We start from the raw sequence: 17,977 nt of genomic DNA, 5'->3' as shown, positions 1-17,977 counted from the left end.
TGGTTAAAAAAAACTATACAAATTAATAAAAATATATCATAAAACATACAAATACAGTAAGAGCTTCAGGTATACATTTGAACAGTAAACAGTTACCACTGGGTAAGAAAACTTTTTGATTGTAGCACATGTGTGTAGTTTCTGCCTACTGCACTGCTTAAATTAAATGAGACCCAGCATTGAGGAATAAAGGAACATGGTGTGTTGATGAAAGCAGCATAAATGTTACCATTCGACACAACAGGGCTGTGGCTCTTGACCTTAAATAAATTCTCAGTATATAAGAATGATAGTTTTTTTTTTTATAGCGTCATCTTGTCAGTGCAGTCTTAAGTCAGACAGCGATAGCTTTGATTCAGCTACCAAATACAACAAATCTAACTATTAGCACTAGACAGGCATTGACAACCAAAGTGATTGCAAAGAAATGAAATCACCATGTAGTTAATCATGTCAGGAATGATTATTTGGAATAGTACTGAAGGATAAAGGAAGTACTCAATGTATAAAGTGTCATAAACAGATGATCATATCCTTTTTTCTTTCCTCTTCACTTGGGGGAAACATCATTTAATAAAGCTGCATTCCTTTCTGAAGCAGTTTATTCTGCAGTTAGTATCTTTGCTGGCTAGATTAGTTTTTGGTTTAGACTCTAATCACAGTTAAACAGAATGATAGTAACTGAAAAGATTCAACTGAAGGCGCCATGTATATGATAAATTAGATGAAAGCCTCATACACAGCCTTTTACCAGGACTCAAGCCTTGCTACTCTAAAGCACAATGCATGGTCTCGCTTCATTAGTAAGAATCAATACAACTCAAATAATAAAAAATAAATACTTTGAAGTTGACAGTTATGCTGACTGAACACATCATGTTATTATATAGAAAAAAAACAAAAAAAAACACGAGTCCTGCTTCAAGTTGCTGGACATTTATCTTAGAAATTGCGTTTTTGTCTTACAAGAAAAGACAGATTTTTAAAACAAAACTATTTATTCCTTTTCCACAGTGTACAACTGAGCAATTCAAATATATAGGTAAACCATTAGACCTACTCAAATGTGTCCATCCTCATGTGGATATATATTAAAGCGTGTTTGTGTGTGCTGTCGGCAAAAAAAAGTACTATTAGTCCAAAAATACCCACATCTCAATTGGAATGGGATTACTTCCCCCTTAACCAGCAGGCCAGAAATGGATGCCCTCTGCAGGAAAGACACTAAGGTTTATGCATACAGCATGTATGAAAGTGTGTACGCCAGCTAGAATATTTGATAACACTCTATTGGTTAGTTTGCTAAAAATATAAGTTGCTGTGTGCAAGTCTGCTGTGCTGCAACTTGTCCTAACCTGTGGACTAACGATGAATTTATCAGTAAGAGTTATGTAAATCCTTCCTGTTGTCCTCTGCTCTCAGTCGTATCAGACCATTTCTGTCAGAGATCAGAGTCCACAGCTAGTATAGGGATGTGTCCATATAAGGCTATTGCAGAAACCCATTCATGTCCAGTCCATAAAGGAAGACAGGCCAATGCCCCCCTCTGTTGTCCCACTGGAGCCTTGGCACAAAGTGCGGTGGGAGGAGAGAATGAACAAGAGTGAAGAGAGAGGAGAGAGGGGCCCAAATACGTTCTCACATAATCGAGGACACCATGCATCAGTAATCGCTTAGAACTGCTCGGGTACACTAAAGCGGCAGGAGGGCTCAGAGGAGGACAGGAGGAGGACAATAGCTACAGAACTTGAAAAAACAAATCCCGGTTAGGAAATTGGCCAAACACCAAAGCCGAACAAAGCTGTAACAAGGGATCTGGGCGGGCAACTATTTATGGTTGCTTGAGGGTAGCTACAGAAGCCCATCATAAGCAGGGAAACCTCAGACTCTGCAGCAGCTCTAGTAGGTGAGGCGGGAGGCCTTCATGTTGTAGCAGGGTCTGTCTGTTAGGCCTCCCGTCCCAGAGAAAAGAGACAGGCCCTCTGCTTTCTCTAACACGACCTCCAGCTCCTGAAAGTCCTGCAGCCGAGCCACGTCCTTGTCCTGGACAGAAAAATAGAAAACATCATGAAATCAGCGACAGATTCAACCACTGATCATTCATTTCATTTTATTACAAGTACACATGTTGGAACACCATAGTGTATTTCAAGTCATAGCAAATAACAGTGATGTGCATTATGAACTTATTTCCTAACATTCTGCAGCCTAATTGAATAAATAAAAATAAATCAAATACTTTGTTTACCAGAATTTTTTCTATCCTATCATGAACTAAACTGTCATTATTTGTCAGAGGCGGTCGGTAATGGCATAAATACTGTGTACACAAGGAGTTGGGAAGGTTCCAGTGGGAAGGTAAAGTGAGTCACAAACAACCTAATTAGAGAGTTAGGACAGTGTCACTTTTCATTGTGCATGCATGAGTCAGACAGAGAGGGAGGCAGAGACTGTTAGACTGTAGGGAAGAGTAGTTATAGAAAAAAGCTTTACATATATATACATACACACACACACACACACATACATATATATATATATACATTTATACGTTTATGACATGTGGGACAGGCAGTATTTTCACACCAGGCTAAGACTCGCTATAACTCATGCTGATCACCACTTGTCTTAAGTATGCAGTCATCAAACCATAGACACACATTGCTAGGGAGCAGCTATCTCTTCCCTCAGTGTTCAAAAACATCTTTTCCATGTGGTATTTCAAGTGACATTCTCTTTAATGATTTTGGGGGTTTCTTTTCTTTTTTTATGCACACAGCACTAGACAGCAACAAAAACATGTGTGCAGCATGTGGGTTTTTATCTCTCATACTGTACCTTTCTCAACATGGTGTTTGGCAGTTTACGGATCTTCTCCACATGCTCAACGCTGATGTCTAACTCACGGCAACACACCCTCAGAAGGGAACGATAGGTGAGCTCCTGACGGTCCAGCTCCACCTCAATGAAGTCATTCTCCCGAGCGTTGGGGTTCTGGATACGCACCTTCAATACCAGCTCTAGAGAGAATGATCAGAACAACAATATTGTGCTTTATAAGAAAAATGATCGAATAGCTGTTCCTGCTTATAAAAGATGTGTCTTACATGTATGATGAGAGAGCCTCATCATTGATTACAGTTTCACTTCCTTCTTGCACATGCTAAATAAAGACGTACTTTGGGTTACAGTTTCTTTTAAACTTGTAAGAGTTTAGTTTCTTGTGTGATGGACATGTTGGTGTCTCTGCTAGTGAGCCTGTGGCTGTTCAGTCATCACACTGAGAGATAAGGACACATCCACTAATAACCCCTTCTTTTTTGACAAGCACACAAGAATGTCATCTTGCCTGCATGCTCTTTATGGTCACTTAGCTGAAAACACATGAGCACATGACAGAAGAAAGCCTAAAATTGCGGAGTGTGACAGCAGCTTTACCCTCTGTTTAAAGGTATGGACTCAAACAAGTGTGTTTAGCCTGTCACTGTGACTTTCTTGAGTCTCTTCTTGTTGTTTTGCAGCAGTTCTACAGCTATTCACTCCTTGCCGATAGTTCCAGCACCTAGCTTGACTATTTTTACATTTCTGTTTGTGTACGGATACAACAAACAAGATGCAATGCTTTAATTAGCAAAAATTTAAGGAGTTGATTTCCTTTTACCATGCCTCTAAAGGTTATGCTAAATTAAGCAAATAATCTCCTGGCTATAGATTTATACTTAACAAATAAATGAGAGTGGTATTGATCTAATCATCAAACTCTTGGAAAGAAACTGAAAAAAATATTTTCCAAAAATAATTGCTATTTGAGGTTCCAGTCATGTCTCCAGTGTTTGAGTCAGTATGTGTGAGTGGAGGGTTAGACATAATTAAAACACACAATTTCTCTCTCACCTTGTACATTGACAGGGAAGGTGCTGGTGAAAAAGAAAGGCTGGAAAGCTGGTAAAGGCCCGCCAGTCTGTCCGTAGCCCAGCTGCTGTGGGATAGACTGCTGTCTGCTCATAGTTGGGTTACCGCTGGTGACGGGGGCCTGGACCTGACTCCCACCGCAGCTGGCTAAACTCGGGCTGGGTGAGGCTAATGGAGGCGAGCACATGGTACCATTGTGTGCCACTGTGTGTGGGTAGTCTGCATGGTTGACGAGGTGAGGCTCAACTGACAGGTCCATGGGCACTGTGCAGTTAACAACAGTGTGATTGTGGGATGAAGCCGGGCTAGGTGACACACCATTTTGTTCAGTCACAGGAATGAACTCCCCAGCCTGGGTTTGGCTGTGAGTGATGGGGTTTGGGGTAGGAGTGGGGCTATCAGAGACCAGGTTCTGTGACGTCTGAGGCTCATGGGTTGGAGAAAGGGAGGCTGGGTCGCTGCTTGAGTCCTCTGCATGCTCTCCAGAACCGTTCTGTGTAAGGTGCTGGGCCAGGATGAGCTCTGACTTGTTATCCAACTTGGAGTACATGAAGGGCGGGTTAGACAAGTAGTTAGGGATAATTGGCAACTCAGGCTCCTTGACTTCAGGCACTTCCTCCACTTCGACTGTGGAAATAATGTGCAAAAGAAAATAGTTACTTCTCCTAAAAAATAAAAACCTCAACACAAAAATCCTGACAGCTTTTGTCAATGTGAAACCCATAAACATTAACACCCAAAGCTACAACTTGCACATTACATGTTAATCTATCGCATGCACAGTATACTTAACTGAAATATTAAATCAAAATGTGCAGTTTACCTCCCAACAGTCGTTTGATCTCTGGTTTGGATGTGAGTTGTGAGGCCATCTCATCCTTAGCCGTCAGGATTTCTTTGTCCGCTCCACAACTAAGTAAGTAGGACACTATGTGCTTATGGTTCCTCTTGCACGCCCAGTGCAGGCATGTCCTGGTGAAATTATAGAGAATTCACTTGAATGAACCAAAAAAATGCAACAAAGGTTGATAAAATGATATATGACATATATATATATGAGGTGAACACAACTCAGACTCTACAAAGTGGATTTTGTGGACTTCGAGGGGAATGATTGGTTGGACTGTGGACTGATAACCTGTAACCTAATTTTGTTAGATATTATTTTTTACTCTAAGACTTGAGGATTTATCTGATCTTTCTTTTACATATGTAAAGTACCACCTGTCATTACACAACTTGCATACTCATCTAGGAAGTTGGAAAGGCACACCACATGAACAATGTAATATAATAGAATATAGAATATTGTTTAGACTTAATGCTTTCATTTAATTATGTTAAAAGGACAGGTTCACCATTGTACAAGTCTGTCTTAAAACAACAGCCAGGTGCCCATATGACAACTGAAAGAGTTTGTTTTTGCTCTAATAATATCTCCTGTCCATACTAGCTATTAAAAGATCCTCTTTAAATGTGCTTTCAATTTAAGTGATGGGGGGCAAAATCCACAGCGTGTCCACACAGTCATTTTGAACAAAAATGCATTTAAAAGCTTATATGAGGCTTAGGCAGTCAGTAACACTAACCCTAAACCTCAGTTAGTCATATCAAGTGGACATCTCACAGTCTTTCTAGTATCACATTGCCTTGGACAGTGTTTCCCTGTTTGGCTGTTGAGGAAGTATAATAACAAAGAAGAACTTTAGCACTAAAAACACTAACGTTGAAAGATACCAACTAGATTTTACTTATTTGGATGGTGCATATTAACTTCAGGTAAACTTTGAATACATTTTTGCATAGAATGACTTTGTCCCCCACCACTTCCATTGCAAATGCATTATGGAGGGATGTTCTAGTTGTCGGTGTGAACAGGAGGAATGATTGCGGCATGAAAGACTTTGTTTCTGTGCTCCGTATTGACTACTGTTTTAAGAAAGACTTGCGTAGCCGTCCTTTGAGTTATTTCACATTAGTGTACATTTATATATCATCTATCTGTGGCAGTAGGAGCACGCTTCTCCATGTCAATACTGGAACAGCCATGTGCCAATTCACATTTACTTTCCTCCACAGCCACAGGTCCTTCTGCTATTTCTCATGTATGCACTTCACTGTATTTCAAGGGATTTGTTTGCCGATTGGATAAGCAAGAAGAAAAAAAAAAGAAGTGGCAGCTCTGGCTAATAGGATAATCCCTTTCACATAGCATTTGCCTGCACTACACTGTCATTATCAGTACTTTTTTCAGTGCAGTCGTACAGCAAATGAACACAGCATTGAAGAGCATAATTACACGTCCGTACACTTACCATCCGTTTATTTCGTTTTGTGAATTGACATTTACTCCGCTCTCCACCAATGTCCGCACTTCATCAATGTCTCCGATAGCAGACGCCTCTCTCAGTCGCTCCTGTAATTCTTTATCCAACGAAGTGGTGGACATTTTGGTGCAGACAACTAGCGCTGCGAGATCATAGGATGTAAAAAAGCCTCTCGGATTAGGCTGTCAATAATAATAGCCAGGCGGCTTTCCTACCGACGTCCGCTAAAAATAAACCTGCCAGCTAACATTAGCTACCCGGCTAATCTTAACCTACTGGCTAACTTCACGAGGTGCTAGCGGAGTCTTTGGTGCTACTGGCAGCAAATCGCTCCGGTTAATGCAAACTCGTGTTGGTATTCAGAGTCTTTGGCGTTTATACAGCAGGTTAGTCGCCATTTATTCCAGCAGTCAGTGTAGTCATTCAGTCTGTCAGAGGTCCGCCAGAGACACCACCGCCTCATCGGGGGGCAGCTTTAGATGTTACAACGGTGGGCACAACATGTTAGTTCCCCCCTGAACAGGCTATTACCCCACACGTGTTTATCACTTACCGCCATAAAATCTCGAGCCAAAACCAATATACAGCACCCAGTTAATCATTAAAGGTTGGCTTCGCGTTTTTTTAAAGTCTGGTGCCAAAATAAACACATAAACAGGTTTGTTGTCTGTTCATACTGGTCTTATAGAAGATCTTCATGTACTTACAATGTAAGTGATGGGGGTGAGGGGGCGGCAAGTGTCCTTATGTGCAAAAATGTATTTCAAAGTCTGAAGGTAATATCAAATTTCCGTATCAGTCCAATCAAGTATTTATCTCTCACTGATATAGTCTTTTTAGTGCCAGAGTCCCTCTTTTTGTTACTATACTTCAACTGCTGCTCAACAGGGAAACACTGTCTGAGGAAACAGGGATTTTAATGCTCAATATACGGTAAATGAGGCAGAAATCCACTGACTGAGACTGCTGACATCTTTGGCATAAAATGAGTATGTGGACACTGGATTTTGGCTCCCCTCACCACAGGCAAAGCACATTTAAAAGGGATATTTTAATTGCTAATATGAGCAATTTAGGAATGATTACAGGGAGGAGACCTCTGTTAGTGTTCATATGGGCACCTGACTGTTGTTTTAAGACAGAATTGAAAAAAATCTTAGTAATTGTCCCCTCTAAACTTCTCACATGGTTTCATTTCAATTAATGTCCTCCATTTTTTTCACCAAAAATCAAAAAATTGAGAAAAAATAAAAAATAAACTGAAAATACATTTGTGTGTCAGGACACTAATTTGCTTTCCTCTCCCATTAATCTTCATGACCCCTCAGATTTATCTGGTGACCCTTTGGAGGGGCCAGACTCTCCAAAGACTTAGGTAAGGAACATTTGGACTAAACTAACAAACTGTAGTTCAAACTAGCTCCCCCTCCAGCTACAATGCTGCTTATACACTGATACTTCAGTATTAATAATATAATGTGAGGAAGCAAACCTAAACTTTTACTGCAATACTTGAACTAAAATTTGCTGCTAATATTTTTTACTTCTGTATGATTTTTCATACTGGACTTGTAATGAGTATTTTTTTAATGCTGTATTAGTACGTTTACTTAAGTAAGGGATCTGAATGCTTGTCCCCCATTTCTGGAGATGACAGGTGATCGTAATATTTAAAATGGTAAATTAACTATGAAAGTATTCATCAGAAGTGGTGTGGTACTATGCTGCCATACCAGCATTTATTTTAGTTTTAAAAATATAATGTATTGCAGTTCCACATCAGGACCATCAGGGGGCAGTAAGAAGTCGAGCCTGCCTTGAAACGTAGTAAATTAACTCAAATCCATGTTTTATTGTCAGCTTAATTGGCGTGTATGCTGAAAGCAGTATTTAACTTCAGCTCCCACATACAGCCACGTTTCTCATTAAAGCAGACACAGTTGTACCACTCTGTTTTGTGACAGAGTGGTACAATTTGAAAATAGTTTGACAATGTGCTCGATGGTTCTGCTAGCCTACTAATCACATTTTTGTGTGTTTTTTATGATGTTTTGGTAAATGGTGGGAAAGTCAAGTCCTGACTGGATGCAACAATATTTCCCTTTATGTTGTTTTTTTTTAATTAGTGATGGGGAAACACTGAATCAATATAAAACAACTGCATTGAAAATGGTGCAGTTTCCAATCATTTGATAGTCGACATCTGCTGGGCAACTTTTGTATTACATTTGTATGGCTGAATTAACCCTGAAATTGAGATGAGGCGGATTATAAATTGGTTTACTATTTGCATTATTATTTTTGTTCAATAAATTAAATAAAAACGGTTCACCTCCAACAATTCAGCTCTGATTTGATCACGGAAGACTGAAGCACAGCTCATCTCTTTAGTTAGCCTACATAAACCATCATTTACAACATGTGTGACATAGACAATAACAGAAAACACTTAAACAGGCATTATAATGCACAAAAACACGGACACAACTTCAATTTCCCAGTAAAATAATGGTTTAAGGGTTTGTTGGTGCACATTAATGTCCCTTCTCCCAGTGTGTTGGGGATAACACATTTTAAATGAGAGAAGCCAACTTGTTCCCCACTACATGCTTTAATTATGTGATTGTATGTACATTTGTGTTTCTTAATGTTCTTATTCCCTCAACAAAGAGGTCAGGCTCCAATGCCAGCACAATAACTAAAATCAGCGCCACACCTCTGATACGTGAGTGACGTAACGCGGCCTCGTTTATGGTCGTCACGTGATTTTTGGCGTGGGAAAACGAGGCATTAAAACATATTTACGTTATTTTTCTTTTCTTTTGTTTGAATGGTCGATATAGCATATAGTAATCTGCTTCGAGTGTAACATAATTAGCCTTTACACACCAGTGGGCAAAGTCACCCCATGAGCCAAAGCATGTAGCCATGTAGCCCCCACGCTGTAGTAAAGTACATCCGGTTCAGAGGTCGCGTGAGCTGCTGGCTGTAGCTGAACCGTGAACCGCCGTTTGATACAGCATCTGCCATTTTGATTAAAGCTACTTTTAGCGCAATAGATGGTGTGAACAGGCTCTCCGGGACATATCTTAGTATTTTATATTAAGGCTACTTTTTTGGGCCAAAATGCTCTCCGCAGCCCAGCTACTCGATGAGTTGATGGGCCGAGATAGAAATTTGGCCCCTGACGAGAAGCGATGCAACGTACGATGGGACGACGAGAGCGTAAGTTAGCATCCTGTGTAACATTAGCCTAGCTGGTTTTATGAGCTGATACAGCTAAAATTCCTGTAAAAACTGGAAGTTTGCTCCTTGTAGCCGTGATTCATGCGTATACATTTTAAATAGTGCTCACTACTCTACTACCACAGAGCTACAGCTAACACGTTACGTAAGCTTGGCTTTAGCTAAATTACATGTTTAATCATGTTAGCATTGTTAGCAGCTATGCATGTGAGGCTAGCTAGCGGTACAATGAAGCTGGTGACGTTGAGGTTTAATTGGTAATTGTTAATGTATTATTGCCCTGCTTTGTGGATTTTATATGAATTTGTAAACTGGGGTTACTAAAACAACAAAGGGTCATTTGTGTTAAATTCACAGTGGGCTTGTGTGTATTGGCTTATCATTGTCCCCACTAACCTTACATGTTGTTACGTAACTCGATGAAGAAAGTGCGAATTCAGTCTGAAATAATTGAAATTCTCTCCTCCACAATAAGGTCTGTCGCTACTATCTGTGTGGCTTCTGTCCAGCGGAGCTATTCACAAACACCCGCTCTGACTTAGGTAAGTCTTGTAGGTGTTCATGAGCATGCTTTTATATAACTGTAGCACACAAGTGCTTCTGTTATACTTTAATCCATTAACGTTACGATTGCTTTCCAGGTCCTTGTGAGAAAATCCACGATGAAAATCTAAGGAAAACGTAAGTTATGAATGCAGTTTTGAAACTCAGTAGTGTGTCATCTAAAAGCCTCTTTCTATATTGTTCTGTGAAAGCATTAGTGTTGTGTTGTTTAAAAATAGTCTTTTGACTGAGTGAACTGAACTGAATCAGTCATAGAAACAACCTGATAATTTATCTTTCAGGTCAGTTTTGACCAAATGTGATTTGCATGCAGGGATAGACTCAATTGCTGATTGAGTGATTCAAGTCATTCATATAACTTGTGGTTCAGTTAAGCACTGAACAATTTGGTGAACTAATCTGTATATTGAACTGATTCAAAGTATTCAGTATACTAAAAACAACTTCTTTGCCCATACTACTAGGTATGAGAAAAGCTCTCGGTTCATGAAAGAGGGCTATGAGCGAGATTTCCTGCGTTATCTTCAGTCACTCCTGGCAGAGGTGGAACGGCGGATTCGTAGGGGGCATGCCCGACTTGCTCTTTCCCAGGCTCAGCAGAATGCAGGGGTACGTGCGTCATCATTCAGAAACATCCTCTGCTCACTTCTGTTGCACGCCTTTGAGTAGGCCTACAGTAAAATTCATATCCCTTTTAAGGAAATAACATGGTTGTGTGTGTTTCTACCTAACATAAAGTTTGTTTATTTCTGCAGGGTCCTGGTCCATCAGGAAAGAATGAGGAAAAGGTTACGGTCCTAACAGAGAAGATCGAAGATCTTGTTGTACAGGTTTGTATAGTTTTTATAATTGATTATTCTATAGTAGTCTCAGTAATTTGGAACATACTGGAACAAGGACACACAATACTTAAAACGTAATTACCAACATGGAAAACAGAATCTCTTACCATTCCAAATTACATTATATGAAAAGAGTTCAGTGTTTCCCCTGTAATTGTACAGGCCTGGCAGGTTGCCAGGCCAACGAGAACCCCAGAAATAAGTCCTTTTAATGCCCAAAATAATAAAATATCCATCAATCTGGAAATCAATAGCTGTCAGGGAGCTTGCATTGTGATTAATTGGCTGATTTATGTTGCCTCTGTTTTACTTTCACTTAGATTGAGGAGCTGGGATCTGAGGGCCGAGTGGAGGAAGCCCAGGGAATGATGAAGCTGGTGGAGCAACTGAAGGAGGAGCGGGAGCTGCTCAGCTCCACCCCCTCGGTGAGTCAGCTAACTCCAGGCTAATCAGCCTACAGACCTCACTGAGGACAGTAGGCGTTGCTCATGTTAAGCTATCTGTTGAGATGTTTCATTCTTGCAATTTATAAAAACCTAAATGTGACCTGAAAATGATTTTTAGTCCCTCTAACATTCATCATGCCTTGCTAAAAGTTATTTTTCACTCTGACTTTTTTTGGTTTGGTTTTGTTAATCCAGACAATCGAGAGCTTTGCAGCCCAGGAGAAACAGATGGAGGTGTGTGAGGTGTGTGGGGCCTTCCTCATTGTGGGTGATGCACAGTCCAGAGTAGATGACCACTTGATGGGCAAACAGCACATGGGCTACGCCAAGATAAAATCCACTGTAGAGGAGCTCAAGGTAACAGGATCACACGTCACCAAGAATATGTAGATGAGATGCAGCAGGCATGAATTGTGCAGTGCAATGACAGTTACTGGATCCACCTTACACCAGAAGATGAAAAACAAGCCTGTTTAATAGTTACAGAACTTTGGTACATTTTTATGCTTTCCATTTAAAAATACTTGCACCAAAATGCTGTCAGTTGATATGGATTCAGGAAAACAAATACTTGAATATAATATGTCAAATGAATTATTCATATGTTGATTAAAACAGTTCCTTTGTACAGAGTATTGATGAAGTTGCAAGAGTTCCCTGCTGTCTAACATCTCCCATCTGGTCCATGTTAATAAATATTGGCTCAGGTTTAAAATCTGCTGATCAACTTTAATTTGACGGCTATCGCTTTACTTTCAGGAGAAACTACGCCGCCGCTCAGAGGAACCCCCAGGTGAAAACCCGGCACTTAAAAGGGACAGAGAAGACCGTGAGCGAGAGAGGGAGGAAAGGGAGAAAAAGCGTAAAGAGGAGGAAGAGAAGGAGAAGGAGCGTGAGAAGGAACGGGAGAAGGAGAAGGAACGCGAGAGAGAGCGGGAACGCGAGAGGGAGAGAGACAGAGAACGGGACAGAGATAGAGACAGGGACAGGAGGGCACGGCGAAGCCACTCAAACAGCCGCCACTCCAGTCGAGCGTCGGACAGGAAAGGGAGCAGGTCCCGTGATCGCCGGAGGTCCAGGAGCAGAGACAAGGAGAGGGAGAGGGAGCGCAAACGCAGCAGGTATGCTTCTGTCGTTTGTCATTTAGGGGCACCATGAAATCCACATTCACTACAGTTAACGTCACATTTTGACTGTGCAGTGTCTTTTTGTTCACTGCCTGCACACTCAGCTTGTCCAAACAACAACCAGTGGCCTGTCATTACTTTTCTATTCCTACATCACAGGACAAATGGTCCAGTTTATTGTCTTCGCCAGTTTTAAATGCATTTGTCGATTGGGGTGTGTTAAATTTGGAACCCGCTTGTTCATACAACAAACACTGAAATTACTGCGAACATCCAGCCTGCTGCCGACAGTACTAATTAAAATGATGAATGCTATCAAAACGTCACTTGACAGCCCTAATAGTAACGTTTGTCCTTTTTTATTTTACATTTTAAATAGCAGGTCTCTCCTTGTGAGCCTTGTGAAATATTTCTGGAAACTTAAAAGCTACCAGCACACCTCAGAGCATTCCCAATGCATTAAACGTAACATGTTACACAAACAAATGTGTGCACCTCATGACTATACATCACTCTGCGTGTATGTTTAAAATATCTCTTTATTTGTTTCCTTAATGACTTATTCCTCCACGCTCTCTCTGTAGGAGCCGGGATAGAGACCGGGAGAGGAGACGCAGCCGTGAGCGCTCTGACAGAAAGCGTCGCTCCCGTAGTCGTGACAGGAGGAGGTCACGCAGCTCGGAGCGCAAATCTCACCGCCACCGCAGCCGCAGCAAGGACAGGGACAAGGACAGAGATAAGGAGAGAGACAGGGACAGAGAGCGGTCATCGAAAGACAAAGGTGAGGACTTAGAAAAGTGTTGGGGTTTTTTGTACTGCATGTAAAAATGACCGTCTTGGTTTTTGTCTGTGTGTGCATATGTTTACTAGTTAATTTCCAGTAGACAGAAGATGCTGTTACTGTCCTTTTGATCTGTATATGTCATGCTTTCCCAGACCGTAAGGCGACAGAGGAGAGGAGCAGCTCCAAGAAAGACAAGCACGCTGACGGCGATGCAGCTGCCATCAAGGCTTCATCAGAAGCGGAACCGATGGAGACAGAGGCTGCTGCCTCTGCCTCCTCCCCTCTGCTTAACGGCCAGCAAGAGCTCCTCCATTCTGAAGGTGACACTCAGTCCAATTAAAACTGATCTGATAGGACCTCAGATCAGGCTCAGGTAAGTGCGTCCTCCTCCTCGCTCCCCCCTGGCTCTCAACCCAACCCACCACCCTCCCACTACCCTCCCCCTCTCCCATCTCCCCTACCCACCCTCTCACCTTGCCTCTCCCACCCTGTTTACGTTCAGTTCAATGCCTATGATTTTTGTCTTATGTACTATATGCATATATCTTTATCCTGTTTTCGAATAGTGCATCATAAGTATGCACTGAAGATGAAGGACTAGGCCCGATGAATGAGAAGAAGGTAGAAAACATTCACACAAAGCCCAGAGGGAAAGGCCAGTGTAGTCCTGAGCAAACATGCCCGGAGGTACCCCTCGTTTTGTATCGGTTTTTGATATAGATGTATATTTGTCTTTGTGGACAAAATGGCAGAAAAAACAATTAACCAATACAATCAATTTTCCTGCCTGTATTTACCTGTTTTTATTTTGTTTTGTTTTTTTTGTTTTTTGTTTTTTTTTTTACTTGGCAGTAGGAAGATGTAATAACTTTTGATTTGTTGAGATAAATTCTTCATGTAGGAAGAAAATTCCACCATTGTGTGTCTACATGTACATATATTTAGGGGATTTTTTTCCTCATGTGTAAACACACAGACATACTTCGTCAAAGGTGTATGTGAAAAACAAGCCATTTATTTTTCCTTAATTACAACTCAAATGCCATGGATTTGTTGTCCAGCTTACTGTGCCTGATAATGCCATGCAGTGTGTGTTTGGGGGGGGTTTCATAGCACCGGGGGGTCCTAACGTAACTAACTAACTGGAGGGTAGGGTTTATCAAATGAATTGCAGCTGACTTCCATACCTCACACAGCGTTGGTGTTGTGAGCGAGACCACATGAGAAAAGGGCAAATTAAAAATCATGGATACTCTCTGACTGTCAAACTGTGCAGGTACTCACCCCAGGTACTCCTTTCTCTACCCACATCCATTTCTGAATGCTGTTGCCTGTCAGAAAAGAAAATTCTGTACTTCTCCAGAACATGAACGTAAAAGTTTGATTGTGTATATTTTGTTACTGTGTTTCTTTGTCGCTCTTTGTTAGCTTTCACATATGTTTGGGGGATAAATTTGGTAGAAATGTTTGGGAGACACACTTTTTAAAATGCTGAGATGCACAGACAGCCTGCTTGATATGCCCATGCCAACAGCTGAAATTGTAACATTGTGTGTATTTCAACGGTGCATTGTCACAGTTGTTCACTTTCACATTGGCAAAGGGAATATCTAACAGAGTTGTCACTGTTTGTTTTTAAATATCTATGGTAGTGACCAGACTTTGTGGGCTTTCTTCTGGCTCTCCAGAAGATATCAAAGCAATACAGTAAAAATATGCTGACAAATATTTATGAAGTATCAGCTTATTCAGCCGCATACACAATTTCAGATGTCCACTGTGCAGGTAAATGGATAATATTTGTGCATTATTAGCAGTGTCTTTGTTTTTCATCTACACTTTCCCCTGTGACTAAATTGAGGGACATATTTGACTAATAGTCTTCATGTTGATCATGTTTGTTGCTCCAGTAGCAACAGCGGTTGCTTCAAACACTTGTTGTGGGGCCTTTGCTAACATTGCATTCTGTGGACATTTTTGCTCAACAGGGGAAGCTGGGATAACTGTTGGAGGAAGAATCAGAAGAGCGCACCCACCCTTACCCTGAACCTGACACTTCGCTGCTTAAAAACAAGGTGAACCACAAATGTGTAGTGGCTTATTTAAAACATGAACATACATGTGTAAATGAGGAGAGAGGAAAAAACAACTTTGATTTTCATGTTTCTGTCTATTCTTTGGATGAGGATAGATGTGGTTCATCTGATGTATTTCTTGGTCTAGATGTCCACCAGACATCACTTTAAATACCAAACTTAGAGGAGAAGTTCATTATGGGTTTTTGTTTCCTTATTTTGAGAATCTTTACACATCCTCGTTTCTTGGCATTTAGTGAAAATGAAATAAAAACAGTGCTTGTGGTTTGTTTTGGTTTGTCAGGTTCCACTTCACTTTCTGACCATTTTTTTAAGAAGTCAGTTGAAAGCGTCTGTACAATGTTAGTCTCTTGACAGGGCGTGTCTCTTTTCTCCTCCACTTTAGAGCTCACATTGATTGCTCTTGTCCCCTTACTGTATAATATACTGATTTAATTTTGATCAAAAGATTTTGAAGACTGAAGATTTGTTTAATTTTGCTCTGCTTTAAATGTCCGTGTGGTCTTGATGAATAAAAAGTAAAAATGTTTGAATGTTGTTTTGTGTTCTCCATCATTTTGACTTTCTACCAAATAAGTCTGTATATTCAATTTAAGTAAATACTGGTTAGTGTAGTTGATTTAACGGATTATTATTATAATAATTATTAGTTTGAAATAGTTTTTAAGCAGTGTATTTATATTTGTTTGCACTTAAGCAGTCTTATAACATCTATTTTTCTTATAATTACTGAAGCATCTATAGCATGACATCATAGGATTGATGTATGACGAAACAGTCTCATGATTTTGTTGAAGGACTATTGAAGTGCTCTCGTCCAATTTTTTTTTTTTAAATGCATTTGATAAGGAAAAGATAGAAACTGTTCTCAGCCTTTTGCAGAAAAACCCTAAATTGAAGCATCCACACTGCACCCAGTCTGTCTCTCACCAGCTTTTGTTGTCCTAAGACCCAAAGTCTCAGCTTGTATTTCCTGATACCCAACCACACATTATAAGCAAAACATGCCCTTTCAGCTAGCATTTTCTTCTAATTGAGTGACAGCACACTGTAACGGTATCCAGTTACTGCCAACCTAGCAAACAAGACATTAATGCAAATGGTGAAATGTACTCCGGCTGGCAGCCACCTGGTTCGCATGCATAATTTTCATTAATCAGCAAAGACACAAAAGCTTCTTGCTCATCAATGTGAGACATTGTGACTTGAGGAAGGAATATCACTAAATTATATTTTAGCTCCAAACACATAAGTTGCTGTTTGGCCTCTAAGATGCCTAGAATTTGAATGGCAGTGTTACGAGCACATTTATTACCAAACAGCTTGTTCCATATATTGAAATACTTTGCCTTGTTCCTGTCTATACAGTATGGCTCACATTGCCCACATTCCAGGCCTGATGTTTCTGACCTTTCCAAACTAGGTGCCTGTGGATTAAGCAGCAGGACTTCATTCATTCATCATTTGAGTGTAATTAATAACTAGTGGGCACCCCTGTCATGCACAACTGGGGTTTACACACCACATCCTGCAGATTCACCAGATCTGAAATCAAGCCAAGAGAAGACAACCACAGAAAAAACACTTGTCCTGACAAGCCTGTGCTATTATCCCACTTGGTGTTGCATGAATTTGAGATGTTCTATTTTTATAAACAATGAACCTTCAAGCTAAGTATTCTGAAGCAATAAATATTTTTTAAATGTTAGAAACTGGACAAATAACTGAATCTTGTGATCAGTTTGCCAGCAAATCGTTTTTTGAGTGTTCAAGTTCTAATTATAATCCAAGCAATATCCTCAGTGTCACAACTAAATATCTTGCAGGTGCCTTCTAGTAGATATTTGGACTGCGTATCGAATTGATTAGTGTCCAGTTTTCAGTAGTTGCAGTTGTGACAGACTGTGGGCATGACTCAGCTATGTGAAAGCTGCTCCCCAAGCATGACTGTGATCATGGATAGTGTTAGAGATCATTACTCTACATGATCTGTGCACATTTTCCTCTGCAGAAAATACTTGAAATGAAAATTGCCTGCTTCTGGTGCTTTGGCACATACTTGTTTTCCCCCATTATTCTTGTTTTGGAGTGGACTAAAACCAGTTTAACATAATATCGATAGAGTTAAATTAGTGTTGGAAAAAATAAATGGCTTTGGGGTGTTTGTGTACTCCATGAGCAAGTTAGCCACCGATTACACATAAACATGTTTGATTGTGCAGATGGACTGGCCCAGCTGTGACCTTTGCTCCTCCTCTTTCTTTTTCCTCTCCTCTGTGGCTTGCTGAGTTGTTGCCTGAACTGGAATCACTTGCCCCCCCTCCATCTTATCCCACAACACCAAAATAACAGGTTGGCTTTAGATGGTTAACTGCTAGGACAGAAGCTGGAATATGGAACAATGATCCATGGAGTAAAGGTGCTTATGAACCAGGCACAAAGCTCATTTAGGGTGATAGATTGGCACCGTGCAGCCAATGATATGCTTGGTTAGGAGCTGAAACCATAATGCAAGTGGGAATGAATACACTGAATTTGGTTTCTATCATACACATTATTTTTATCTTTTAGTTGCCAATTTACTGCAGTAATGTTATTTTTCATGAACAGCAGGAGGCAGTATTTACCTGTTT

At 40.5% G+C, this 17,977-nt stretch overlaps 2 protein-coding genes across 3 annotated transcripts; one reads left to right on the top strand and one right to left on the bottom strand.

Annotated features, from left to right (window-relative positions):
* Window positions 1-1,358: 1,358 nt before the first annotated feature.
* ankrd40 (ankyrin repeat domain 40) lies at window positions 1,359-6,778 on the bottom strand. Its single transcript, XM_053338582.1, has 5 exons — window positions 6,228-6,778; window positions 4,736-4,884; window positions 3,895-4,539; window positions 2,839-3,020; window positions 1,359-2,043 (listed from the first exon to the last, which is right to left on the bottom strand). The coding sequence occupies exons 1-5, from the start codon at window positions 6,359-6,361 to the stop codon at window positions 1,900-1,902; spliced, it is 1,254 nt and encodes a 417-aa protein (XP_053194557.1). The 5' UTR covers window positions 6,362-6,778; the 3' UTR covers window positions 1,359-1,899.
* A 2,444-nt stretch (window positions 6,779-9,222) lies between these two features.
* On the top strand, window positions 9,223-15,873 carry luc7l3 (LUC7-like 3 pre-mRNA splicing factor). 2 transcript variants are annotated; one of them, XM_053338581.1, is made up of 11 exons: window positions 9,223-9,464; window positions 9,961-10,027; window positions 10,127-10,166; window positions 10,514-10,658; window positions 10,805-10,879; window positions 11,212-11,316; window positions 11,533-11,694; window positions 12,097-12,458; window positions 13,049-13,245; window positions 13,401-13,621; window positions 15,237-15,873. In XM_053338581.1, the coding sequence occupies exons 1-10, from the start codon at window positions 9,366-9,368 to the stop codon at window positions 13,586-13,588; spliced, it is 1,440 nt and encodes a 479-aa protein (XP_053194556.1). In that variant the 5' UTR covers window positions 9,223-9,365; the 3' UTR covers window positions 13,589-13,621; window positions 15,237-15,873. The 2 variants fall into 2 exon arrangements, with proteins under 2 accessions (XP_053194556.1, XP_053194555.1); XM_053338580.1 differs by having other exon boundaries at window positions 13,401-15,873.
* Window positions 15,874-17,977: the final 2,104 nt, after the last annotated feature.

The sequence above is a fragment of the Scomber japonicus genome, chromosome 18 (genome assembly GCF_027409825.1).
Source record: "Scomber japonicus isolate fScoJap1 chromosome 18, fScoJap1.pri, whole genome shotgun sequence".
Classification (NCBI taxonomy): domain Eukaryota; kingdom Metazoa; phylum Chordata; class Actinopteri; order Scombriformes; family Scombridae; genus Scomber; species Scomber japonicus.
Note: the sequence above shows the minus strand (reverse complement) of the source record. Positions and strands in the feature narration are given on the sequence as shown.